Consider the following 26,267-nt stretch of genomic DNA (forward strand, 5'->3'; position numbering starts at 1 on the left):
AATGCGGAATCGTTGCATACAATTGTTTCTCATCGAGTTGTTTAAAAATTCTGAAACCAACACCTTGGACATTAAAAACAAAAAGGCATTTAATAATAAATTAGCCCTCTCCGAGTAATTGCTTAAATTAAAAACTAATATTAGGCAAAAACTGAACAATATAAAACTGTCACTGCCGACTTTACCTGTGGCAAATTTATAACATCGATTAGCAATTAGTTTGATTAAAACATGAATATGTTTTCATTTACTTTTGCATACCCTTTAAAGTAGTACAATACATATTTCTATGAGTTCGTGCATAGTTCGCAAACGAACTATGCACTGAACAGATGTTGGGAAAAAAGATGAGCTTTGGCCGGATTTAGGGAGGCGCGGTGGCCTCATGGTTAGTGCGCTCGTCTCCGGATCGAGCGGTCCGGGTTCGAGCCCTGGCCGGGGACATTGTGTTGTGTTCTTGGGCAAGACACTTTACTCTCACAGTGCCTCTCTCCACCCAGGTGTATAAATGTGTACCGGCGAACTTAATGCTGGGGGTAACCCTGCGATGGACTAGCATCCCATCCAGGGGGCAGTAGAAATACTCCTAGTCGCTTCATGCTACAGAAACCGGGATAAGCTCCGGCCTGATGGGCCACTTGGCTCGCATGCAGACTTTACCTTTACCTTGGCCGGATTTACGAGGTGTGTAAGTGGCTTTCACTTACGCTCTGATTTATCGGCAAGTTAAGGTGTGACTAACCAATCAAGTGAGCGCACGTGATAAGATGTTGGTCAGTCTAACAACTATTTTTGGTTTAAATACAATATGAATTTTAACAGTTCCCAAGCTGTCTATATTTAGAGGCCATTCGGAAAAAGTTACAATTGACGTCATTTGATTGGAGTGGGTGGTGCTGAATGAAGGGGGCTCAATTAATTGGTTTTGGCACTATAACTTAGACATCTGAAGATTTCCTGTATTTTTCTTTTGATTACTTTCAAGAAGTAAGTTATCGAGAGCAGGAACAATAGTACCTGGGTTTTCCATCACTTGTCAGACAGACACACAAAGAAAGAAACCCAAATAAAGTATATTGACCAACAGCACATAACCAGCTGACACTGTATAAAATATATATATATATATATTTATATAACCTGTCAAAATATTGAAGTTCAAATACAATAGCACACTTACAACTCGTTATCTCTTGGATGTAGCTAATTTTTCAATATGCACCTATAAAAATATGGACAGAGGTACAAATGGAAACCTGATTAAATTACTGCTTGCTGAAAGTTGATGAGGTTGTTGTTTTTGTTTTACTATAGCAATTTACAACGGTTAATTAAAATATTGGTAGTCAGAATAGTCTTGTTTTGGTTGAGGAAAAAGTGAAATTTCATTTACATGCCAATACATAAAATGCTAATTCTAACAAGTGACAAGTAAGAAGTGAAAATGCTTCCAATATTATATCAATATAATTATGTGATATTCATGTATAACAATTAAAGGTCATTACCGGCCACGAATATTTCAGCTATTAGTTTCTGGTTATTCCATATTAGCTGATGAAATACAAGTCTGTTGTGTGGAGTTATTTCTTCTTTTGTAAAGCAAGAAAAAGTGCTTACTTCAGGAACTTAGTTTATTTCACATTTTATGCTTTTAGTGCGTCAATTGCCCAAATTATGCGTGACATAATTTTCTTATATTTTTCTTCGGTCGTTGACGCAATCTCGCGTTTTAGATATTTGGGTTATTTTTACAAAGATGCCTTTAATTCATAAGGGAGCTTTATATTTTGCTCATCACCCACATCATGCTATAAAAGAGGCGTAAGAAAATCGTGCAAACCCACTCCGATTGCTAAACGCCGCCTGGGCGTTCAGGAACAAGGAATGAAATTGCGGGTTTCCGTTCAAAATAATTCGTAAAGTTGAAGAATACATGATTCGATCATTACCGTGTGAATCTAATATAGCTTTCAAGTCGGTATTTCCTTTGCAAGTTCGAGAAGAAACTGGCAAGACATTTTACAGCAAATGAAAGAATCTCTTACAAATTAATACAGATTTCAGTTCGACGGTAGGTAGTAGTACTACTAAACACAGTGTAGTTTTCTTTTCATTACTAATTGAATGTGCTCATGGTGATATTTAAGGTTGGTCCTTTGAGTTTTTTCCTTGTTATTTCTGCGCTCAAAAGCCGATTTATTTTATAAAAGAATCAAAAAGTGAGGTTGGGTCAATGATCATTATCATTAGTCCTTCGCTTCATCGCCAGAGCGTCATATTTTTTGTGTGCCTCGCGTGTTACTGACATATTGTGCTCTTTCATTATTCTGAAGTAGTCATCAAAGTAAGTAAGAAACTCTAAATCCATATTATTCATCAGTCAATCAATCACTAAATAAAATGGCATGACCGCATGAGGAAACACATTTCATTTTCTGTTTATGCCGCTGAACAATCTCAGGTTAGCAGGTGAAACTTGAACTAAGGCTAGCTTACCTTACGTTGTATCCGTTCTACTTTAACTTCCAGTCAGGATATTTTGCCAAGTTAATTTTTTTATTTTGATCTCTTTGTAGTTGGTACAACATGACTTACAACAATACTACTACCACCGGCGGCCCTGACCTTGACTGCATGCATTCAACCGAACTACACCTGGCGGTACGAGTGGCTATGGGAATCATTGCCGTTCTTTCCATTTGTGGCAATGGTCTGTTAATCTTGCTGTTCCTCCGCAACCGAGTTCTCTTACGAAGCTCATACAACGTACTGATCTTGAGCCTGGCTGTCACGGACATGACAACAGGTAACTTGTCCATTCAACAGTAAACTGACGTTCAATGCTGTCTTGTAGAAATTTATCGCGGGTTTAACTTATTTCATTATTTATGCTTTATTGATCAAGTTAGTTGAGATAGTTTGCCCATAAAATGTATTTACATTAACATTGCATTAGCTTTAAGGTAACAAGATATACCTAATTGTATCTTCTCTTTCGACAAATCCTGTGACTGTCAAATAGGGAGGCTCTATGTTTATTATTCAACTTTAAGGTCATACAATTTTCAAGTTAACATCAGATAAGATGAATATTGCACCTAAGAATTACGAAGATTCTTTGAAGTACTCGCTCAGATCGCGATTCTGTGAAGCGTACTTTAATAAGATCTGAAGGCGTAAATAAAAATATCACGTTAAAACTCAATCTTACTTTTGTTCACGAAATTATTGCTCCTGATTTTTTCACTTTCGTGATTTGTAATGCCGCCGTCTAAGCACGCAAAATTCAGATCTTCAACGAGGATGGCGATCTTGTTTCGTTCTTTCTATCTTCACTTTGTGCTCACAACAAAGTTGAGTGGTTGGGTTGATTCTAACAGATGTGTCTCTATTTGCTTTTACTGTAGTCTTATTATTCACTCTTACAAACATTGGCTCTATAGATCTTTCACCGTCACAGCTAGACTTCGAATCACTCACCTATTTAGTTGTAACTTCAAATTAGTGCTCTCGAACAGAACGTGCATTTAGTGGTGTTCGTTTTTCGATATTTTTAAAAATCGACTGATATTGGCTTAGTAAAGTTTCTTTTACGATGTCAAGCGAAATAGTCTCATAACATAATGAGATTAGAAATTTTAATGACGTAAGGTTTAGATTGGATATTCAGGAAGCAGTGTGGAGGCAGCGTGGCGGAGTGGCTAGGGCGCCGTACTTGAAATCAGGAGGTCGCGGGTTCAAGTCCAGCTCTGACCACTTAGCTGGAGTTGTTTCTTTGTAGACCCCAATTCAACTCCTCGGTCACGCTTGTAAATAGCCAACTGGTCTGCCTCCCGCGAGTTGGGATTTTTAAGCCTGTTATATTAATATTTGCAATATTTGTTTTTTTCAGTTTAAGTGGCAGGCCTGAAAACTAGCTAGTTGTAGCTAAGTGCATTGACCACTATAAACATTCAATAAAAACAACAATAACAACAACAACAACAAGCAGCCTATTTTGAGCCTACGGTAAATCACCATTAGTCGGTCTTCCCTGGCTGTCCCAAACTATTGTTTTCATGTAATTTTAGAAAAGGTCGCTAAGGTTAATTAGCATATTTACTTTAAGACATTTCGGCAAATTATTGCTGAAAAAGTTTACAGTTTACAGTCTCTTGCTCTATTCGTTGATCTCATTCCTGTACTGCGTTTTACTTTGCGTTTTGCGTGGATTCCTGTGCTTTGCTCCAACATTTCGTCGCAAACGCTCTTTGTAAAGACAGTTCAGTGGAACCCGCCTTATGGTCACCTCGTTATTACGGCCACCTTTTTTTGTCCCGGCGAAATGACCATACTTTTTCTTATAAGAAAACCCCGTTAATGCGGCCACCCCGTTAATACAGCTAACGGCCACATTCTGAAGTCCCAACCTGTATAATCCTTTTCAATTTGACCCCGTTTATACCGAAACTCAAACCAGTTATGCTCATCTTTCCAATATACATATTGTATGAACTGATTGAAGTTTCAATTTTTTTAAAAATTATATTTGCATTTCGGATGCTTATTAAAGAAAATTTGTTTAGAAGGGCAATTATGATATATCTGTTACTTCTGTTAAGACCACTCAATTTAGATGAAATGTGATGAAATTTGACCCTACCCCGTAAATACGGCCAAATTTTCATGGCCTGTTAGTGACCGTATTAACGGAGTTCCACTGGACTCACGTCAGCAAAAAGCATTGAAAGTTAAGATTCATATCACAACGTTTACTACCACATATCAGACATGCCTGAAATAGACGCTTAAACATAACAACAGTTATTCGTGAAGATGTCTTTTGAGTCTTCTGAAACATAACTAACAAGAAACAAATTTCATATTTATACTAAATAAAAAGTTTAACTCGTCATTTTTTGTTGTATTTTCATAGGAATAGGCCTGATCCTGACACCAACATATATCATAGGAGTCCACAACTTTCCAATTCCAGGAGGCCTCGCTGGAGAACTGTTCTGTCGAATAGTAGTATCATACTACCTCGTGTTTACACTGGGCATTGTTTCAGTGTATACAATAACATGTTTATCTCTCGAGCGATGGTTTGCAGTCGCAAAACCCGCTAAGTACAGGGCAGGTTTCAAAAGTTACAGAATCTACGTCATGGTGATAACGGTGTGGCTGGTGTCGTTTCTATTTAACGCCCCTCACCTTTTCGAAATGAAACTGGCGCCTGGTAATCACTGTGTATGGGTGTCTCTCACAGAAGGCAATGTCAGAAAAGGAGTTGCGCTGGTTGAGTTTCTGGGAAAGTTTTTTATACCGCTTGTAATCACGTCTTTGTCTTTTTTGAGCCTCTGGATGAAAGTCAAGGATTCACCAGCTCTGTTTCAAACAAATAAAGGCAAAGCTGGCGTACGTCTATTGCGCATGTGTGCGATCATTGCAGTGGTTCTGGCGATTTGTTGGTTTCCTAACCAGGTTTACTATCTGTTGTTCAAATTTGACATCACTCAGATGGACACAACTGCACATCAAGTGACGGTGGTGATGTGCATGGGAAATTCCACCTTAAACCCGTTCATCTACTGTGTAACTAACCAATCTTACAGGAAACATTTCATGGAATTTCTTTGTCCGTGGAAATCACGCTATGGTCTTGAAGAGACTCGATCTGACGACAAGCAAGTTCATAGAATGAGTAGCAGTACTACGGTACCAGTACAGCCACAGTTCATCCCTCGAGTGGCAAATATGCCTAGGAATAACGAGCATTATTCACGAAGCGTCTCAGAAATTCGTATATAAGAACCTCTCATAGGAGGGTGCATATAAACTTTATAAAAGTCCTTTCCCATAATATCTCCGATATGACTGCTATGCTTATTTTGGCGCTAATGTTGAAAGTAATTTTTGTGAAGTTATATCATAAATTGGAAACATTGATAGGATATCTGAACAGTACAGGGTCAAATTTACAACATGAGCAATTCAACGCTTCTCTGTTAAACATGCGCCAATAGGCGTGAACAGAAGTGAAGTGGTTCAACTGAAAGAATACTCTTCTATCGATTTTTTTCTTGTAATATTATATTTAGCCAGATTTTAAAGTACAAATAACGAGGAGAAGGTTGTGTTCAACACATCAACTGTCTTGAGCCAAATAAGCTAAATAGGCTTCATATTTGTTTAGAAAGAGCTGTTAATATATTAAAGAACTATGTAACCTCAAAAGCAAAGGGAACTCAAGACAAAAGGCGAAATACTCAGATTGTTTTTACTTTATTTTACAGACTCAAGAAGTCTCTTGATTTGAAATATGCTGACAGATTTTAAGTTTTCATTCTACAGATTTGCCCCTTAATTTTTTTGGTGTACTTGACTACTGTTCGGGGTTCTCGTTTGTCATGTCTTCTTTTTCATCAAAAGCTGCCTTGATGTCAATGGGAGCTTCCTTCTCGTCCATTTCTGGAAAATTACCTGGAGAACAAAAATAAAAAGTTGATGTAACCATATAGCATTTCCTGCAATATTAGTCATTTCGTTACCCTCGCAGTAGACCATTATTCAAGCCAAACAATTATTGGCCGAGCAGTTCTGGTAAAAGCTCTATAGATAAGTTTGTGGTGTTTTACTGCATTTGCAGCTGAAGGGGTGGAATAAAGGCTGGCTATGAATTAGTTCAGTAAATTCACCAAACCAACGTTAAATAAAGTTGTATCTAATGAATTTTAACGGAAAGCATATTTTGCTTCAATCAACTCTATCTGAGGTAAAGGGTATAAAGGCTTGTAGATGTCGATTAAAAATATTGAATACTTTTATCGTTTTATCATCAGTCATTCCTCTTAATGTTAACTATGGCACCAGATTGATCAATAAAACATAATAACCTTCGGACTCGTCATTTTGGGTACCGTCATTTTCGTCATTTTCCGTCAAAGATGATTTCGCCATTTCTGCCTCGTCTTCTTCCTCGTCTTCTAATTCTTCCTTTGTTTCCCGAACAAAACGACCCTCCCCTGTGTAGTGTAATATTAACAAGGAAAAAATATAAACATCGCGTATAACCGGGCCTCTAGATGTTTTTAGGAAAATCAAGAAAAATATCATCAATTTGGCTCTAACCTTCTTCTGTCTCGGTTTCATCAGCCCCTTCCTTTTCGTCCTTCATCAATTCTTTTAAAAGTACTGTAAAAGACGAAGAAAACCCTTGTCAGTACTCAGGGCATGGAATACATTTTCAAAAACCCCAGATTTGAAAGACATACAAGCTATAGCATTTGACAGCTCGACCATGACATCGTCAAACGTCACATTCGGCCTTAACTTTAATTGGTCGATACTTTATAAGTGGTTGGAATTCTTGAAGCCAAAATAGTCTTGAACAGATTTGCTTTTTGAAAGATTTTATTGATCGTTTATTCTGTCATAGGCATTGAATTATATTTCGATACAAGATGTTTAAAAAAAACACGGGAAATATGAAGATTGAAATACGTGTCACGGATTGAAGATTTTGAACCGAGAAGTCGGATTTAAATAAATCATTTTAATATGCAATGTGATTTTTAAGGTTTGACCAAATGTGTTTAATTAAGATAAAAGCTCGGTCGTTAGAGAAAATTAAAATTATTTGAATAAGCTTCAAAAATTGTTTACATTAACTTGGATCCTAATAACCATTCGATTATCTTCAAGATTTTGTTTTTGCAGCTGGCCATCGTTATCAGAACCGGTTTGCTCCCTTGCGCCTGTTTATACATTGCATTAAACTGACCAAACAGCATCTCCCACGAAAAGAAGCCTTAACTTTGTTTAACTACACTTGTTTTGAATCTTAATACGCAGCCACACAGAGGAAACAGTGAAAAACCGATCAAACAGCACTTCTTACTAGTAGAGGCATCAACTTTGTCTGACTTTACGCTTTTGGACTCTGACTAAAAACTTTTTGAGTCTTTATTCACAACCACACCGAGGAAAAAATGAAAAACTGACCAAACAGCATTTCTTACGAGATGAAGCATTAGACGCTTTTTGACTCTGATTAGACGCTTTTTGAGTCTTGATTCGCAGTCATACAGTGGAAATATAAAGTGATAAAAATTTGGTCACGGCTAGGAGAACTGATTCAATAACTGGTTAAAAGAACTAACTTCCCCCAAGAAGAAAGGCACATTCATATATTTGGCTTCTTCGATGAGTAAAAGCACTTATGTAAACAACTGCGTAAATTTAGTGAAAAAGGCGTGATTAAAGAATAGTAGATTAACTCTTAATTGCTACTGGTCCCTTTTGTGACTAGAAATCTAGATCACTACTTTTTTCCTCTTTCAAATCAGTCAAAGTTATTAATAAGTCCAGAACAAAGCTCCGTATCCCGCATTCTACAGAACATCTCAAACGTAGCCGGTTTCGATGTACGTAAAACAACCTCCTTCCCTGAATCTGGCCGCATGTCTGTAGCATCAGCAAAATGATTTTGCTGCAGTAAACAATGAAATTTCGGGAAAAGACGGATTTTAGTTCATTTTGTGTCAATGATAGAAAAATTTGATAAAGCGGCAAAACTTGCGATGGAAAATGTTGTTTTTGTTCCAAACTAGTAGTGGAGAAAACATGCAAAACAAAAGGGCGAAAAAAACTTACCATCTTCTTCCTTGTTGAATGCAGCACTGAAAACGCTGACGGCAAGGAGAGTGAGCGTAACCAAAAACAGCCACTTCATCTTGGATTTCACTTAGCTTGCGTTAACTTGAGACAGCGATAAACCTCAAATGCAGCTCACCGACTAGTACATTTGGTTAAATCCAGTCAGTAGCCAATCAGAAAAAACCTCGTCATGGAAAATTGAAGCTGTACAAATCTTTACACGAAATAACAGGATGCTGATTGGTCGAGATGTGTCACACTTCAATGTCATTTAATGGAGGTGTCTTTCAAGAATAGGGATGACACTTCACAAGAACACAAACACAGATGGCTTGAAGGAAAACTTAGGCATAAAAACAGTCTCCCAGCCAATCCAGGTTGATGTTCTATTCATAGCGTATGGTTTGCTCAATGCAGATGACCCTTTTAATGTCAGGTTATCATTGTATTAGGAACACCGTGAGCCATTTTATCACTGATCTATACGTGTTTGCGCAAAATGCCTAGCTCAAGAGCATGATCTTTGTTGAGTAAACACGCTGTGTGGAACCCATTATTATTATTTAAATTCACTTTAAGTGCACTGAACCGGATTGGCTTAATGCCTTAAAAATACCACGGGAATAAATACAGCTGGTTCAGTCAGTGTGCCAGTAATTTCCTCATTTCGGCGTCTTATTTGCAATTCATTCATTGTTTCGTTGAAAACAGCTCCGTCGAAACATGAAAGTTATTTTAATCCTGATACTTTTCATCTGCCTTCCTCCAGTGACAACTGCCACGGACGAAAATCTCACAGGTGAAGAAGACATACTAGGTATAATTTCATGAAGGACTTAAAATAATATTTATACATGACAACGGGTAGAAAATTTGATGTTTGCTCAGGAAAATTTCTGGTTCCGAAATTAACTTAGGTATAAGATTTCAGTTGAAACTTTAATCCTCTTGAAGAACATTCAATGTCAAAATGACATCGAATACAAACAGAACATCGAATGCCTCACTTATTTCTAATTTTGATATTATATTCACGGAACGGTTGCGTTCATTATATGCTAAATATTTTGTTAGCCGTACCTGTTCATTTCTCGTCTTCAAACCGGCTTAATAGACCAAACACATCCGAGATGATTCTTTAAGGCAAATCGTCAAATATTGTGTTAGATTATTCTTTTTAACCTAGTTAACACGATACTTATCATTTGATTGCTCTTATTGTTTTTTCTTATCTCCCGAAAGAATATACAGCCCAATCCCGATTTTTCGAATCACCGATTATTTCAAGCAATTGTTTGTTTCTGTACCAAAAAATAGGAGGCATTTAACCTCCGCTATTAGCACGTCCCAATTTTACGAACCACTTTCGATTTCTCTTGGTGATGCAAAGTATCGATATTCCACTGTAAAGTCTGAACAGTGGATGATGCATTCACTTTTCTCCTCAGTAGTTAAACGTTTTCCTTAAAGCGTTTTGCCTTTTTCCATGGAAGTTATTTATCTTTCATGAAAAAGGAACGAAGAGGATTTAGAATTGATTAACAATACAATTTGACCTTATTTAAAGTGCTGACAAGCAATTAATGTTTTCTTCCTTATACAAGATGATGAACACAAGGAAGGGATTCCTCTAACAGAAGAAGACCCACAAGAGGACGAAGACCTCAATGAAGTTAATGTTAATCAAAGTAAGCAATACACTTTGTCTACAACTGGGAAACAGACAAAAACATCACTTTAGGAGCTGAAACCTTTATTAGAAGACACCTTGGGTGTCACAATTTAATTGCCCCATGCAAGGTAGTTTCCTCATGAGAGGTTACGAGAACCATGATGTAACCTACCCCCACAGGAAAAAAAACGACTCCTCTTAAAGAGTTTTCTTAAAGTAAATGATCTGCTAAATTTAGGAATACTTTCCTTTAAAAACGTTTAAGTGATTTTCGTCGCAATAGTACTTGGAGGAGCAATGATCATTATATAACAATATATGTGTAAAAAAAATACAGTTCAAAGTGACTTGAATGAGAATCGTGAAAATTAAGTCCCAAGTGCCTTGTTAGCATATTATACCTGCATATTATACGTGTATAAACAAAATCTTATCCAGGTATTCTGGATATTTGACTAGTTTGGGAGTAAGATAAAACCCTCGTTTGTAACGAGTGTTGAACAACTTCAGTTATTCTGGATATTTGGCTAGTTTGGGGAGTAAGATAAAATCCTCGTTTGTAACGAGTGTTGAACAACTTCAGTCATTCTGGATATTTGGCTAGTTTGGGAAGTAAGATAGAACCTTCCTTTGTAGCGAGTGTTGAACTACTTCAGGTATTCTGGATATTTGGCAAGTTTTAGAAGTGAAAACGTTTTAGAACGAGTGTTAAAAAACTATCGTGACCGGACGTTGAGATTGAGTTTCAGTCCAACTACTGCAAAAGGCAGTGATAATTTAATTAATGAATAGAAGGAAGAGTCTAAGAGTAGATTAAGGTAAAATGCTACAGTGTTCATAGTCCTTATGACACATTAAATAAAAGGAATTGACGCGGGATGGGTGGTATCAAGAAACAGTAGCTTAATGATAAAACCAGTTTAACGTTGCAACGTGGCAAGAAAAGTGTGCTTTGCACTATGGTTTACCGAAAAGTGTATCGTTAGAAAATGTGCTTTTTGCTTAAATATTGCACTTGCTAATTAGGAAAATCAGAGCAAAAATTTTCTAAGCAACCAAAATAACCTCTGTAAATGTGGGGTTCAATTTGCTCATGTATAGGAAATGGCGTTGACGCATTTGAAGGCGACATTATGATGACGGCTGAGCAATGGGAGGAAATGAAGAGAGAGTTTAAACGAACAGGACAACCAATGCCATAAAACAGAATCCTGAAGAACGCAGATAGACAAACAATGCTAACTTCATTTATTCTCAGAAGTCATGCTAAATTGTGAAACTTAATATGTTTCCAACTAATGTAAATTTTACATCAAATAAAGTTCACTTTGATCTGCCTTGTCGTTTGTATTTTAGTTTGGAAATTATAATTAAACCGTAATCATTGTGTTTCTCGTGCAGTAAAGTACTGACTTGTCTTATCTCTTAACACTGAAGTTTACCAAATAATAGTAAGAAACAAATACATTACCCACCCAGGTCCATCCTATACACGCAATGATAACATTTTTTTACAATAACTGTCTAATTTCTCGCGCGCTGATTGGCTCATTTTTATCATCAATAAGAGTACAGACGGATAAAATTTTAATTTATGCAAGCTTTCAAGTTCAACTTTCAGCTGTCAAACTGTCAACTTTTTAACCAATGAGATTTTATGGACTTTTTTAAGTAGCCAATCAAAAAGCGAGAAAAGCTATTGACAATGTTCGCGTCATTTTGAATAAAATTCACTTATCTTTGTTTACGGCAAGTTTACGGCGTCTTTTCCCCTCATTTATTCCCAGCATTTGACCATTTTGGGTATACTGCGACACAGCCACTTTGACAATGTTATGACGCAATTTACCATCAATAAGAGGACGGACGCACAAAACACTGACGTCAATTTGTGAAATAGAGGACATTTTAATCGACTGTGGTGATTTCCGCAGGCATTCGGTTGCGCCCAAAAGTATAAACGTCGTTCTAAGGGCCTTTTTTTATATTGACGGTTTTGAACGAAAATTAGAGCTTAAATGTTTAATTTCGTTCTTGCATAAGCTGCATTAATGTCTTGTAAACATAGCAAACCGATTTTAAATCACTATTTCATACGAAAAGGAAAACAAGGTATCAACACAAATTAAAGTTCAAAATAGGAGAAAGAAGAAAACTACCAAACCTTAAACTTAATTTCGATATCTTATGCTGCGCAAATCTAGTTTAAGTTTTCCACTACTTTCAAAATAGTCAATAATGTCTTAAGGCAAGACCTGACTTGTCAAGCGTTACAGATGATGACTTAAGCATGTGTGCTATTTGTGACGCTCATCACAGCCGGTCCATACACTTTAGAGATTCTTAACTCGTTTGCCACGCTATGAGGATCGCTTCCAGTCTGCTCCAATGCTATAATCCTATCCCTGTACCATGGACACACCAGAAGACAAAAGTGCCTTCGGTATATTTTGTTGCTGATGCAGTAAATCAAGGGATTGACGCACGAATTCAACATGCAGAGCACCACGGTAAAATGATGCATGGGTGTATCTAGTTCGGTGATGTCGTATTTAAACAACATGTAATACAGTTGGTTAGGAAACCAACATACTCCAAGCACGATGGCCGTTAACATACACATGCGTATTAAACGTAACCCAGCTTTGCCTCTATTCGTCTGAAAGAGAGCTGGTGATGACTTGACGTGGTTGTTAAGGCTTAGAATGGTTACGGAAGCTGTAAGAAGGGGAAGGAAGAACTTTCCTGAAAATTCCAAAATAGCCACAACTCTTCTGGTTGTTCCATGAGTAAGAACAACCCACTCACACTGCGGCTCGTTATCTGGACTGGTCGTGGCTTTCATTTCAAGCAGGTGCGGAGTATTCAAAAGCACAGAAAGCGCCCAGATGCACACCACACAAATGTTCACTCGTGGCCTCGTTAAGGTTGTTTTATACTTGGTTGGGCGAGCTACAGCAAGCCATCTGTCAATAGCCATGCATGTGACTGTATACACAGACACGATACCCAGCGTAAACACGAGGTACTGAGAAAATATTACTCGGCAGAAAAACTGGCCAAAGCCTCCGGGCGGAACTGAGATTGAGTCAGGCCCAACTACGTAAACAGGGGTAGCTAAAATACCAATTCCTTTGAATTAAAAAGAAAATGTATTTAAAAGCTTTATATTATTAAATACATGATATGCTTTGAAAAGAAGTTACACTACTGCCTTTTTATCATTTTTCTAAAAGCTTGGTAACATATTAAACATATGAATGCCGTGTTATGTAGTTGTTTTTACATTAGCATAAGTTAACGAAGTTATGACGTGTTAATGCATAGACAATAACCACTTGTTGTTCACCCAGCCTAACGCAATCACACCTGCTCCTGCGGCTCGGATTTAATTAAACCTTCGAATTCTCCCAAACTGTCTCTCATGTTTGCGTCAGGCCATGTAAACACTCTTACCATTGCATTTTTAATGGGTATTCAGAGGGATATGGTGCTGCGTCAAAGATAAAAGTTATCTTTTATTTATGCAAATGTTGACGATCTAGGAACTCATGACAGCTTAAAAGCTAGATTAATTATTTAACGCTGTATTTTAAATATTAAGTGAAATTAGATGGGAGTTAAACATTTATATATTTGGCGCTGCTGTGGCAACGCTTAAGAGCTCTTCAGAGCTTATTGTCAGCATGTATGTATAAGTCACATGATTTTGGTAGAAGTTAAACATCAAGCAAGCGAATATATATGGGTTATTGACCAAGCAACGAGTCAAGATGGCTTCAGAAAGTCTTATCAGCACGAAAGTCTTGTCACCATGTATGCATAAGTCACACGAAGTCGGTAGAAGTTCAAAAACATGTTTCACACTGTGAAACATTAAGCAAGTGAATACATTTGGGTTATTGACCAAGTGTGGGGTCAAGATGGCTGGATATTGTCCAAGGTTTTTTTTTTTTTTGCGTATTTATGGACCAAGACGGAGTCGAGGTCCATAAACACGCTAAAAGAAGAACGAGGCCAAAGTCCAGTAATCTTGACCGAACAAGCTTCGGGGAACTTTCTCTTGCGGGACGCAGCGCGTAATTTCGAGTGAGTGAGTGTCATCTTGACCGCCCGGGGACAGTGCCAAGTATTTGGTTCATCTTGCTTGCTCATGGAGCTAGCCATATAATAAATGAAAATTCCACATGTTTAAACAGCGGGAGAAAGTTGTAGTACATAAAAAGATCATCGCAGTTATGATGCAATAGAGCTGGTTGTAAAAATAAAGCCAAAATAAATTCGGACTCATGCTAGTACAATTCTCACCGAAACCTCTCCGATTCTAAATTTCATAAATATTTTTTGAATTCTGCATATTCAGCGGCTTTTCCGCCATTTGTTTTCTTATCTTGGTAGTGAATGATCCTTACCTTGTACTAGCATGGCTAACAAGTTTAACAGAGCCGTGCGAGGAACGTCCATTGAAGTGTAAAGTAGTAATTTAAAATGGTTTCACTTTTCAAACAGAAATAGAGGAAAACTCAGTCAGTACTCTTCTTGGCGTAACTTTAAATTCATTTTAAACGACACCAAGGCAAATTCTCTGTTTAAGAAAATGACAAGTGTACTTGAAATGTTAAAACATGCCAAAGAAAATTTTTCATTTGAGGAATGTTGCGTGGGTGAACAGAATGGCAGGCCGTATTTGCAGGTACTTGAATTGTTTCCCAGAGGACGGAACTTCCCATCTAATTTACGCAGTGCAAGTAAATAAATTTACCTCAAGGCTTTTAAGGCAGCCTACTTTCTGACCAAAATAGTATTGTTATTCTCAAGAAATACCATGGTCATATTTACTACAGAGCCGACAGCCTCCAAATTGTCTACCTAGCAAATTTATTAAGTGAAACTAACGTAAGAATAAGCTCCTAACAAGTAGCAATTAACTAAAGTAGATTCATGAGCGGTAAAGAAGTGAATTTTGTCAATCAGTCGGTACAAAGATGCCGCTTAAATCTAGAGGCATGATTTTCGGAATGAAAAATTGATTTTGTAATTCAGGCTGAGGAAAACTGACGACATTTGGTGATATATTGTACATCTGAAACTCTTACACTTTTCCATTCCTATAGCACGTCGACCTATAAAACTTAAACTAGAAGTAGATATTTTCGGTTCCTCTGTGTTTTTTGGAAGTTTTTATTCCATTATATTCTAATTTTTTTCCTCCTGGGACGGACGATTCACTACAAAGATAAGAAAACAAATGGCGGAAAAGCCGCTGAATATGCAGAATTCAAAAAAATACTTATGAAATTTAGAATCGGAGAGGTTTCGGTGGGAATTGTACTAGCAACTTAGAACTGACATACCCAAACGCTACATAGAACGATGAAGAATTTAATTTAACGTTTTTATGAATGTTGAACGTAAATAAAAGTTTACTTTTTCTTTTATGACTGGTTTTAATACCCGAAATTTACAGTGAATTATTTTATAAATTGGAAGGGGGTAATTAAACCTGTCGCCCGTTCAGAAACGCATGCACTTGAAACTAAATCGTCACTAAATACTAAAGAAATCGTATTAAATATTGCTGATTGTAAAGTTTATCCCCAAGCACAAGTTATTTGCGTGTCAACACATCTACTGTGTGACAGAATTGCTGAAATTCTGCAGATATTGTTGTTCAGAAAGGAAGGTAAAACTCTGCACCAACCTGTTATCAAATCAGTAATGGCCAAACTTAAAACCAACGTGTTGTATGGCTTCTTCAGCATTGACTTGTTCTGAAAAATAACTACCAGCAAAAGACAGTTGCTGATGATGGCAAGTGATCCGATGACACCAAATATAATGTTGAGTCCTGAAGCCATCTTAGCGTATTCGAAGTAAATTCACTTTAACCGTTGCCTTTTGTGGTGAGAAATTGGATTTTCCAACGGTTGGCCTTGCATTGAGCCTCCACGAAAAGATTAGGCAGGTGCACCTGCGTTTTTTCCTCTTGTTGTGTTGTTCTCAGTTGTTTACGGTATGTCCCATCAGGTATTGTCATGGTTATTTACCCGAGTAAAAATCAGATGAATAATTTATAACTTAATTTTCTGTGAAGGTTGGCTTTTTATTATATCAATCTCTTGTTGTTTGCGTCACTTACACTCGCGCGGGAGAGGTTTCACTTTATGACACAAAAAGGCTGTATTTTTATTTATACCCTCTTTACATAAACCTACAAATCATTTTCTTTTTTAATTTTCTAGCGTTTTCATTTCTTACGGTGATAGCTGAATGTCAGTTGTAAAACAAAATAAATAACTTTCCATCACCGCCTTGCCTTAAATTACATTTTCACCAAAGTGATTAAGTGACACCTTACTCGAATCAGTGTGATAGATGTTAACGTTTCGAGCATTACTTAGTTGCGCTTTAGGGTTAGCCGTTCTTCAGAACAGCCTGAAGGCTGGGTAGACTTCAGTCGTTTCAAAAGACGACTTGGGGAGAGTTCAAATTCGGAAGGTCGTTAATCTAAAGTCTGCTTTTGAGTCGTCTTTAATTAGTCAATATTTGTTGTTCAGTCACATCGTTTGCTTCTAATAAAACTGTAGAAATGATTTCCGGAAGATAGTTTTTCGCTTGTGTTTAATTCAATCTCATTTACGCAATCGAATAGTATACTGTTAGTTATTAAAGCCGTTCCGATATGACCTCATTTGAACTTTTAACATACGTTCGAAGCTTAAACACACCAACAAGAACCATTCTAATTCGAGGAAAATTAAAGTTGTTTTCCAGTTTCCTTAAAATCAATGTGGGACTTGTTTTGAAGATTATGCGAACAGATTTATCTTTTTATCTTTTAGCATTTTTGAACTTTTTTTTTCTTCTGTAGCGCATTTGAATATATTTGCATAGATATTTGCGCCTTATAAGTTTTGAAATTATTATTATTATTTGAGGTTTTGTTAGCTTTGCCTCAAGTCTCCTGCTGACCAGTGATATTAAATTTCTCTTCAAACGGAGACAAGGTAGTTATCAATGAACTTCATTATAATAGCTTAATATCAAAAAAAAAGCAGCAACAACTTTTATTATTATTATGACTCGCATATTTACAATTTTTACAGAAATAGATATACAGATTAAGTTAAAAATGCTTGATAATAGCAACAGCACGAACCCGCAGGTAGCCTGGGCTAATCTAGGCGAGCCACATCTATATTTATATTAAAAAAATAAATAAATAAAAAATAAGATTGTTATGCAAATACTTATAGAAGGATTTACAAAACCGTTTAATACAAGTACATTTACATATCTCAACACATTTCAAATTTGTAAGTATTTTTTTTTTACTAATAAGTAATTTATTTTTGATTACGCTTTGTAGCAATCGCTGCAGGCAGTGAGTGAAATCCCGTGCCTGCTCGCCTTCTCCTTTTGCAACTTTGTTTTTTTTGTTGTTGTTGTTGTTGTTGTTTTGCCTGCTTATTGAATAACTTTAACTTTTGAATAAGATACTCCTAACGCAGTCTATAGCTATGCTTGGTGACCTTACAACAGAAAAAAGTCATCTTACCTACATAACCAACATGTCGCTTAAAAACCTCCAAATGAAATAACTACGTGAATATAAAAACAGGAGCAAAATATTAAATGAACATAATTAACCAGTACACAGCCCTTATTCGTTTTTCCCCCTCTTCATTTTTGATTGTGTGTTTGTAAAATTGTTTAGGTGTATATCCTAGCTCTTCCCTTTTTCATTTTTTTTTCGCATGGCCCAACCACTTAGCATGACTAGAATTTGCCATTTCTAAGTACCTATGCTCTCTCTATCTGAAAATGTTAAACCTAAAATTCATTAATAATTTTTTATTTATTTTTCCCTTTTCTTCTTGTATTTGTAAATCTAATAGAGCACAAAGTAAAGATTCTTGTTGTTGTTGTTGTTGTTGTAGTTGTAGAATAGCAATGACTGAATGAATAGATGAGAAGTAAGTAAATCATCCAATAGATGTAGTGGTTGTTAATAGCGGACGCAAGGATAGAACTAACTGGGTCTCTTTTGAAGTATTGGACTATGCAAAAACTAATTTCCTTGATTCTATATTACAAGTTGAGAGACAGACCTAAAAGTATGAAAACCTATCTAAAATATGAACAAATGAAAGTACATAATTTAACAATCGTTAGCTATGTTACGATAATTGCACAGCAGTGTCTTCATGAAACGACAAAATTTTACAGTGGAGTTTGGCTATGACAGTTTCAACTTTGGTTATAGCTGCTGTATATCCGCCACTGGAGCTGAGCGTGCGCTATTATTTTTTTCATAGACGCACGGCTGGAAATAATAGAGTGTGTATGTCCCGGATCTTGTGTTGCAAGCTCAATCATCGCCCCTTCTCGGATGTAAATATTTTTGCTTTTTTATGCTACATTCTGAACCTAATAAAAGATAGTGATTCTGTGTTTTCTAATAAATCAATGCACTTTTGAGGTCTAGAAAAACTGCTGAATGCTCTTGCGTTCCTCTCTTCCGTCCTCTTGCAGTTTTTCTAGCTCTCAAGCGAGCATTATTTTCGTACAGAACAAGGAACATCATCTTGTATAGAGTAAAAAGACAACAGCAATGGACTGGAACGTAAATATCTAAAACATCTGCTGCTGTGAAGAATAATCGTAGAAGTGCCAGCAAAAATGTTTTCTCCGGTTTACCGATGCGATGCGTCTAGGATATGTGTAGAATAGGTCAAAGACAAAAACGCGGGGTTTTTTCGGTATACAAGCATGACCGAACAAATACAGAGTACCACCTGACCTCTTTGACGACTCCGTATTTAATATAAATTTCGTACCTTAAACATTCGTTCTTTCAAAATTAATATTGCACGGCTAGCTCAAATTACAAGAGCGATTGTATTGCATCTAGTGCCAAATCATCCTAACCAAGTCTTTCCTTTTTGTCAAAAAGCATGCATAGGCATGAAACTTTGCACGCTAATACCACGAAGCTGGTAACAAAATTGTGGTGAAAGCTTAAAAAGATGGATGGCCACTAGCATTTTGTAAATTTTCCTATTTTATTTGGTAATGCAGAATGAAAGCAGTACGTTCAATCAGCGATATCGTAATTTGAATCAGATTAGACACTTCAAAAACACCAATCATTTGTTTTCCCTTAAAAACCTCATTAGATATATTTTGATCAAGTAGTGGACTAATTATAATAATCTACCTGAAACTAAGAATGTTGATTAGACGTTGGCTTATTTTTCTTTGTGAAGCCGCATGCGGAATGAAAGTAATCCTGAAATAGAAGAAAACAATTTAGCTAAATACAAAATTAATCATTTTTTAGAACACAAAATGAAGACAGTTATAAGAAAAAGTCGGCTTTTATCAATTAAATAGAAAATATTAAGGAGGATTTTGATCGGCCATAAGAACGATTGTGATCAATAGTGTCGTTTTTGTCAGTTACATCCGTTGAAAGCCATTGTCTAACTGATGGTGGAATTAATACAAAGGTTTCACTTGCGTACTTTTCTGGAGTGCCAAATAAATTTAATTTTACAATTCAAAAGCTGTGCTAGGAAGCTGCGTGGACCAACAGTGTGTTTTAATAATATGCGGTAGGACTACAAAAAAACTACCGCTTATTTATCGGTACTTTTGAGAAAATCACGATTCTACATAAAAATAACTTAACAAACTCCAAAACCATACTTAAAGGTATCTATCACTAACCTCTCGAAAACAGTAAAGAAAATCGTTTAGCAGACCTTTGCAATTGAAGCCAGAAACTCTTATATCAATGAGAAAACACGAATGAAAATGAACATCGATTTTTTAACTTTGTAAGTGATAACTTGAAGTGTTTTTGTCTTTTTTTTGATGGTGTCTTACGACGCGTTGCTTTGTAGCTTGGTAGACAATGTGAGGATCAATTTTTAATCAATTAAATATGAATTCTTCTGAAAAAACAAACTATTTTCAAATGTCATTTTGGCAGAGCAAGAAAACAAACTTTATGAGCTTCAAGCACTTTATGACTGTGCCCAATTATTTTCTGAAGTTCGTTATTAATTCTTGGGGGGAAATCCCATTTCCACATCAGTTCTCCGACCTCTTCAATAACAGACTTAAGAACTTAAAGATAAATACATTTGCCGCCAGATTGCTATTTAAGTGCTTCAATTTGCTCAGTGTAGCAGTAAATGCTGTCAAGTTAGGAAGAACGATTAAGTTTAAGCTTCGTGGTTTAAATGGATCATATCTGAAGGAGCATACAGTAAAGATTGGGATAACAGTTGAATTCCAGTTTTACAACAACAAAATCAGGATGTTAGATTACTGTAGTAAGTACAATATTCTGCTTCAACTCAAATATTATTTCTTTTAGAAAACGAGTTTGACAAAGAGGGTAATAAACCATAAAATATTTAATTACTTAGCTCCGAGGCAGTTTAGACATTTCGCAGTCCCGAAATTGTTTCACTTGTTAAGTTTGAGAGAAAGTGAACTACTACAATTTATGGATCTTATGTTACTGAGACAATTCGCCGTGCTTTGAGCTCAAGACATGTTATTCTTTAAGTAATTCGGTACCTTTAAAGACGAACAGCTCTTGGTCAGAGAAAGGGAAGCGCGCGTGTTTACAAAGAGTTTACGTGACCTTGAAAGAAGTACAGTCTATTTGTGAAGTTTTTATTTACGACGAGAGTTAGTAATGGCGATAACACGCAAAGTTTGCATTGGGCTTAGTCAATTTGAAGCTTCAATATTCTACTCCGCTTGTCATTTTGAAGTGACGTCAAACATGTTTAAATAGATTCGTACAAAACACCTACCCATCCAATCATAGCCCACATTAAACAAGCGTAATTTTATGGATCATAATTAAAACAAAAATTAAGAAATAGCAAAGGACTACTATAGTGAAATAGTCGAAACGCCAACTACACTTTGTGTGGGGTTGATAAAGTAATACTTACTTGTTAACTCCTCTACACTAAGGCCGCCAAACTGCCGTTTCATTTTTTTCTTCGACTGTCCTTGTCAAATGTTCCTCAAGCTAATAAGGTAAGAAAAGGCACTCCAGGTAAATCGAAAAATGATAGGCTAGGACATAGCTTTTATCGCGAATGATTCTGAATCAAATTAGACTTTGCTTCTTGTATAAATACTGAAACAAGGTCAAATCTATAAGCAAAGTATAAATTTTCAAGATGTAACGATTAACTTTTAGTTTAATATATTTTCCAGCTTTAAGAAGCAAAAATAGTTTATACATGGACCGATTAAGAAGGATTCCGTTCAATCAAAGGTAACAAAATTGCTACCAAGTTGACACTGAAAAGCCAAAGCTGTAAGGTGGGAAACAGTGGTATCAATTTTAGGCATCAATAATTTTTCTGGTATCAATAGGTAATGAAAATGTGTATGCAAAGTCCACTATAGGCCTAGTCAACCATTTCATTAATCGTTAATAATGCACGGTGTCTTTTTTCGTAGAAAACATCTGTTACTAAGAAAGTGCTGAGACGTCATGGCGTTTACTACGAACGACACAAACTCGGCAGACAATAAGACCAGTATCGACTACTCACGAGCCACTCTAAGGGTAACATTTGGAGTCATCGCTTCCTTGGCACTCTTAGGCAATGGGTTGGTTTGTGCGGTTATTCTTCGAGGTCGCAGCATGTTGAAAAACTCGTATAATATGATGATTCTCTCTCTGGCCTTCACTGATATGTTTACAGGTAGGGTACATGTGATAAAAGCAAAACTGAACGCTTAGAATAGGACGAAATTCAGCTGAACTCAATGCAGAGCAAGCCCGATATTAAAAACCAGGATTTTCCGGAAATCCGTCGAACAAACATTGTACAACCTGCCATTTATCAATTATACACTGACTAGGCTTTTCAACAGATCTATATCTATAACGAAGGCCATTTTAATGATCTATATACAAGGATTAAATAACTAAAAAAGAAACAATATGTTTTCGACTTATTTTCGTCATCACCATGATGTCAATACGTTTAAAACCTTTGGTTTTATGATAATTTTTCTTATCTAGCTTTTAGCTTTGTATATATCATTTTACCTCTTTTAGAGGACATTATGTCAATGAAGACTATTATTACGAACAAATTGTTTGATTAAAATGCAAATTTCTTATAACTCGACTCGAATATAACAAACACTGAAATTCAGTCTGAAAGAAAAAAAACGCTCTGATCATCAACTACGTTTAATCTGGAATACAAAATTCTTTTTTTACCAAATTGCAATCGCTGGATATAACAAGAAACCTTATTATACCGTCCTTGTAAGGCAAAATAAATAAAATGTCACTGATGCCATGGGTATTTTCACAAAGCTAATTAACATTTTTACATTTAAGAGCATTTGTCTATAAATATGGAGAAGCTGCGAAAATTAGGATTTTCTTTTATTTCGTCAAAAAGGCCCTTTTGCTCAACTATTTTTTAGAAATATGGTTTCAATTGTCAAATCGATCAGCCAAACTTGAGCATTTTCAACAACATTCACAAGGACACTTGCATTGATTTCATATTTACAGTTTGTAATTTATGCCTTGAACATTTCTCTGCAACACATCATTCTGCAACTATCGCGATTAACAGACCAAATTTCAACTGAGTTGATAAGATCATAACTATTCTAGCATACAAGCAAACGTTCTTGAGTTTTAAAATTTGATCCATCATTTAAAAAGTACCGGCATCTTTTCCGATTTGATTAATTTTGCCTCTTTCTTGATGGTTTCTTGCAGGAGTTATATTAGCCATTACTCCTGCCTTTGTCATAGGAGACGAAAACTTTCCCGTCCCGGGAAACTTGGCAGGAGATGTTTTTTGCCATATTCTTAGTTCCCAGTACTTCGTCTTCACCTTCGGCAAGATCTCTGTTGCCATAGTCATGCTATTGGCAATAGACCGCTGGTATGCAATAACTAGACCCGTCAAGTATAAAGCTACATTCAAGCGGCGGAGAGTCATTATGTACATTACAAGCGTCTCCATGGTTTGTTGTGCACTCAACTGGCAAGCGTTAATCGAGAAGAAACTTGTCATGGAAGACGGAACTCCCTCTTGTGTTTGGATCACGCTGATTGAAAACAAGTTCTCCTCTCAGATTTTCACTGTCGTTTACGTAACGTTTACCTTTTTCATTCCCTTGTTCATCTCCATGATTACCTTTTTCCACTTGCATCGAGTAATGCGGAGGTCACGTGATCGTCTGGCCAGGAGCAACAACACGAAATCTTTTAAAAGCCTTTTGCGCATGTGCGCTATAACAGGATTGTTCCTGGCACTGTGCTGGATTCCAAACCAGTTTGTTTATGTACTGTCAAAGTTCAACATCACGCAGCTGGATACACCTCTCCATCACGCCACAGTTGTTTTAGCCATGTTCAATTCCTGTGTAAATCCTTGGATTTACGGAGCTACCAACCGTAATTACAGGAAAAAATTCGCAAGAATTCTCTGTTTCTGGAAGAAAGTGGAAGTCGCGCCAGAAGAGACAGACATTACAGGAAAGGAAAGAGGGACCAGAAGTAGCCACGATGGAAGATTTAGTAAGACAGAGCATCAACTGGGAGGGTCAAGTGTTGTGGACTACTCGGCATTTGTACCTGAGAGCTCCCAAGAGAAACACCAAGAAGGAAGCAACGGAAATATCTCAATGACCGGAATACCAGGTGACGATGACGAATCCCAAATTCGCGACGAGACCACGAATGAATCCGTCACACAAAGCAAGCTATAACTTCAGGGAAGCATTGTCTTAATCGACTTGCTTTTATAATAATAACATCGACTTGACTTATTATCATGTTAGATTTAAGCGATAGAGTACTCTTACCGTGTATAGATAGCCTCATCTAAACACGAGGGGAGTTGGGAGATTTCGAGACAGTTTATGCATAACTTTCGAGAATTCTCTCAACCCCCCGTCTGCAGCAACCGGAAAGACATATAACAATGCTGACTAAGACAAGAATCTCTTGTGTAGAAAAAGGCGTTTTTTTTGTTGGTAGTTATTACCACTTATATGTAATCTCTAATTATTTTCATAAAGTCTGATTGATCCAAATGTGGTTTTAATAACCGTCAGTCTTTTTCTACTATTTCTTGCTAGTAATACTTTTGATTACTGTGTTTTCTGCATTATTTTCATTTTACTTCAGTTGTTTTTACAGTTTTATGGGCTATTTATGTCTCCTTTCCTTGGTGTTTCTGTGTTTCAGTTTTTGCCAACAGACGAGCTTCATTTGCTCAGAGCATCATAAAAAAGAGAGACCATCTACGTTTTAGAGTAAAATTTGGCCATGTTTAATGGCCGCTTTTATTATTAAAGATCGATCATAAAAAGAAGCAAATGAATAACTAATCTATTAACTATTAAGCTCTAGCAAAGGTGAGGGCACAAGGAAAAAAAGGTAGTCCCCAAAAATATATGCAATACATCAATTTTAGGTGGAGAGAGGGGAGGAAGTGGATTGAACTTGCAGAGCGTGTCAATGTCCTAAGAATGAGAGGAAGAGTAAGTAACGATATCCTCTCTTTATCCTCTCTTTATGTGTTGTCGAAGCTAAGTACTTTTCCGTAAGAGGTCATGACTATTGCTCAACCTACGCTGCTATTGTAATTTCGGTCACAGGATAGTCTTCTGACTATTGCTCAATATTTTTGTCTGATACCTGTCATGCCCTTTAATGTTCAACTGTCACCAGGCTCCTAAGGTCTATTTTGCTAAGTAAATTATAATCAAAAACTTATCTCTAGTGGGTAGGAGTCATAATTTTTCATTTGCTGGCAAACAAATTCCTTTTAAATAATGTAGTGGTAATAGGGTATGGTAGGTAAAACTATATTGTAAGTTATGTTCTGTTAGTGAAACAGTTAACTAAAGTGCCAAGTTTGTAGAAGAGTTTTGTTACGTAAATTTAGGTTCATTACCTAACTGTAATGAAACATTATGTATTAAACTTAGTGGTAATGCTTTTTATCATCGAAAAAAGTATCTACATAAATTTAATAACCAATATAGTTGGCTTATATCGCGATCTGTCTGCTTGAAATTAGCTATTTAGTTTCATGAGAAAAAAAAAATTGTTTTGTGTAAATCGTACAAGTAATTATAGCAACAAAGCAACGGAGTTTAATAATTACTTTTTGACACATTTTGTCTATTAAGTGGATTAATTTAGTCTTATTAGAGCGGTTTTCAATTGAGTGTCGTAAAACCAAAACCAAACCAATTACTTACCAATTAGACTACTCAGCCAATCTCAAACCGAAGTAAAACCAAAACCAAAGTAATTGTTTAATTACTTTCAACACTCAATTGAAAACCGCTCTATTGTTTTAATTTAATTACATTATTACAGTTAATTTAGTCATCTACTGACCAATCGTATGATTACTTTACTGTGATATTTTATTGCAAGGTACCGTAATAAAATGTAAGTTAGTGTATTAGGGTATGAGTGTGTTAGGGTATTAGGGCATTAGGGCATTAGGGTATTAGGGTATTAGGGTATTAGGGTATTAGGGTATTAGGGCAATAGGGCATTAGGGCATTAGGGTATTAGGGTATCAGGGTAATAGGGTATTAGGATATTAGTGTATTAGGGCATTAGGGCATTAGGGCTATAGGGTATTAGGGTATTAGTGTATTAGGGTATTTGGGTATTGGGGCATTAAGGTATTAGGGTATCAGGGCAATAGGGTATTAGGGTATAGGTGTATTAGGGTATTAGGGTATTAGGACATTACAATATTAGAGTATTAGGGTATTAAGGTATCAGGGGATAAGGGTATTAGCGCATTAGGGTATTAGGGTATTAGGGTATAAGGGTATTACGGTATAAGGGTATTAGGGTATTAGGGTGTTACAATATAATACAATGTAATGTTTAGTCTTGCAACGT

At 36.4% G+C, this 26,267-nt stretch overlaps 4 protein-coding genes and 1 long non-coding RNA gene across 7 annotated transcripts; 3 read left to right on the forward strand and 2 right to left on the reverse strand.

Annotated features, from left to right (window-relative positions):
- Positions 1 to 1,733: 1,733 nt before the first annotated feature.
- LOC110047410 (allatostatin-A receptor-like) lies at positions 1,734 to 6,892 on the forward strand. Of its 2 annotated transcripts, none has more exons than XM_020753154.2 (3): positions 1,734 to 2,074; positions 2,580 to 2,809; positions 4,919 to 6,892. In XM_020753154.2, exons 2-3 carry the CDS (start codon positions 2,590 to 2,592, stop codon positions 5,791 to 5,793), a joined length of 1,095 nt encoding a protein of 364 aa, XP_020608813.1. In that variant the 5' UTR covers positions 1,734 to 2,074; positions 2,580 to 2,589; the 3' UTR covers positions 5,794 to 6,892. The 2 variants fall into 2 exon arrangements, with proteins under 2 accessions (XP_020608813.1, XP_089142252.1); XM_089286126.1 differs by lacking the exon at positions 1,734 to 2,074 and adding an exon at positions 2,139 to 2,464.
- Positions 6,252 to 8,792, reverse strand: LOC110047412 (uncharacterized). The gene is made up of 4 exons (XM_020753157.2): positions 8,638 to 8,792; positions 7,114 to 7,176; positions 6,879 to 7,007; positions 6,252 to 6,465 (listed from the first exon to the last, which is right to left on the reverse strand). Exons 1-4 carry the CDS (start codon positions 8,714 to 8,716, stop codon positions 6,368 to 6,370), a joined length of 369 nt encoding a protein of 122 aa, XP_020608816.1. The 5' UTR covers positions 8,717 to 8,792; the 3' UTR covers positions 6,252 to 6,367.
- A 487-nt stretch (positions 8,793 to 9,279) lies between these two features.
- Positions 9,280 to 11,649, forward strand: LOC149113565 (uncharacterized). Of its 2 annotated transcripts, none has more exons than XR_016206302.1 (3): positions 9,280 to 9,457; positions 10,245 to 10,328; positions 11,414 to 11,649. It is a non-coding gene; the product is annotated as an uncharacterized LOC149113565 (long non-coding RNA). The 2 variants fall into 2 exon arrangements; XR_016206303.1 differs by having other exon boundaries at positions 9,281 to 9,439.
- LOC110047405 (allatostatin-A receptor-like) lies at positions 11,538 to 16,290 on the reverse strand. Its single transcript, XM_020753148.2, has 2 exons — positions 16,014 to 16,290; positions 11,538 to 13,444 (listed from the first exon to the last, which is right to left on the reverse strand). Exons 1-2 carry the CDS (start codon positions 16,168 to 16,170, stop codon positions 12,597 to 12,599), a joined length of 1,005 nt encoding a protein of 334 aa, XP_020608807.1. The 5' UTR covers positions 16,171 to 16,290; the 3' UTR covers positions 11,538 to 12,596.
- Positions 16,291 to 21,780: 5,490 nt separating this feature from the next.
- Positions 21,781 to 25,812, forward strand: LOC149113566 (allatostatin-A receptor-like). The gene is made up of 2 exons (XM_089286128.1): positions 21,781 to 22,059; positions 23,103 to 25,812. The coding sequence occupies exons 1-2, from the start codon at positions 21,846 to 21,848 to the stop codon at positions 24,098 to 24,100; spliced, it is 1,212 nt and encodes a 403-aa protein (XP_089142254.1). The 5' UTR covers positions 21,781 to 21,845; the 3' UTR covers positions 24,101 to 25,812.
- Positions 25,813 to 26,267: the final 455 nt, after the last annotated feature.

Source organism: Orbicella faveolata, unplaced genomic scaffold, assembly GCF_042242905.1.
Source record: "Orbicella faveolata isolate gen_17 unplaced genomic scaffold, um_ofav_v1 contig_14, whole genome shotgun sequence".
Lineage (NCBI taxonomy): Eukaryota > Metazoa > Cnidaria > Anthozoa > Scleractinia > Merulinidae > Orbicella > Orbicella faveolata.

Bases quoted from the DNA above. Each gene is read 5' to 3' on its own strand.
- LOC110047405 (XM_020753148.2), bottom strand. From the start codon at position 16,170: ATGGCTTCAGGACTCAACATTATATTTGGTGTCATCGGATCACTTGCC. The intron at 13,445-16,013 runs GTTGGTGCAGAG...TTTAATTCAAAG, and splicing joins CATTACTGATTTGATAACAG to GAATTGGTATTTTAGCTACC.
- LOC110047410 (XM_089286126.1), top strand. From the start codon at position 2,445: ATGCCGCTGAACAATCTCAG. The intron at 2,465-2,579 runs GTTAGCAGGTGA...ATCTCTTTGTAG, and splicing joins ATGCCGCTGAACAATCTCAG to TTGGTACAACATGACTTACA. The intron at 2,810-4,918 runs GTAACTTGTCCA...GTATTTTCATAG, and splicing joins TGTCACGGACATGACAACAG to GAATAGGCCTGATCCTGACA.
- LOC110047412 (XM_020753157.2), bottom strand. From the start codon at position 8,716: ATGAAGTGGCTGTTTTTGGTTACGCTCACTCTCCTTGCCGTCAGCGTT. The intron at 7,177-8,637 runs GTAAGTTTTTTT...CGTCTTTTACAG, and splicing joins ATTCAACAAGGAAGAAGATG to TACTTTTAAAAGAATTGATG. The intron at 7,008-7,113 runs GTTAGAGCCAAA...TACACTACACAG, and splicing joins TGAAACCGAGACAGAAGAAG to GGGAGGGTCGTTTTGTTCGG.
- LOC149113566 (XM_089286128.1), top strand. From the start codon at position 21,846: ATGGCGTTTACTACGAACGACACAAACTCGGCAGACAATAAGACCAGT. The intron at 22,060-23,102 runs GTAGGGTACATG...GGTTTCTTGCAG, and splicing joins CTTCACTGATATGTTTACAG to GAGTTATATTAGCCATTACT.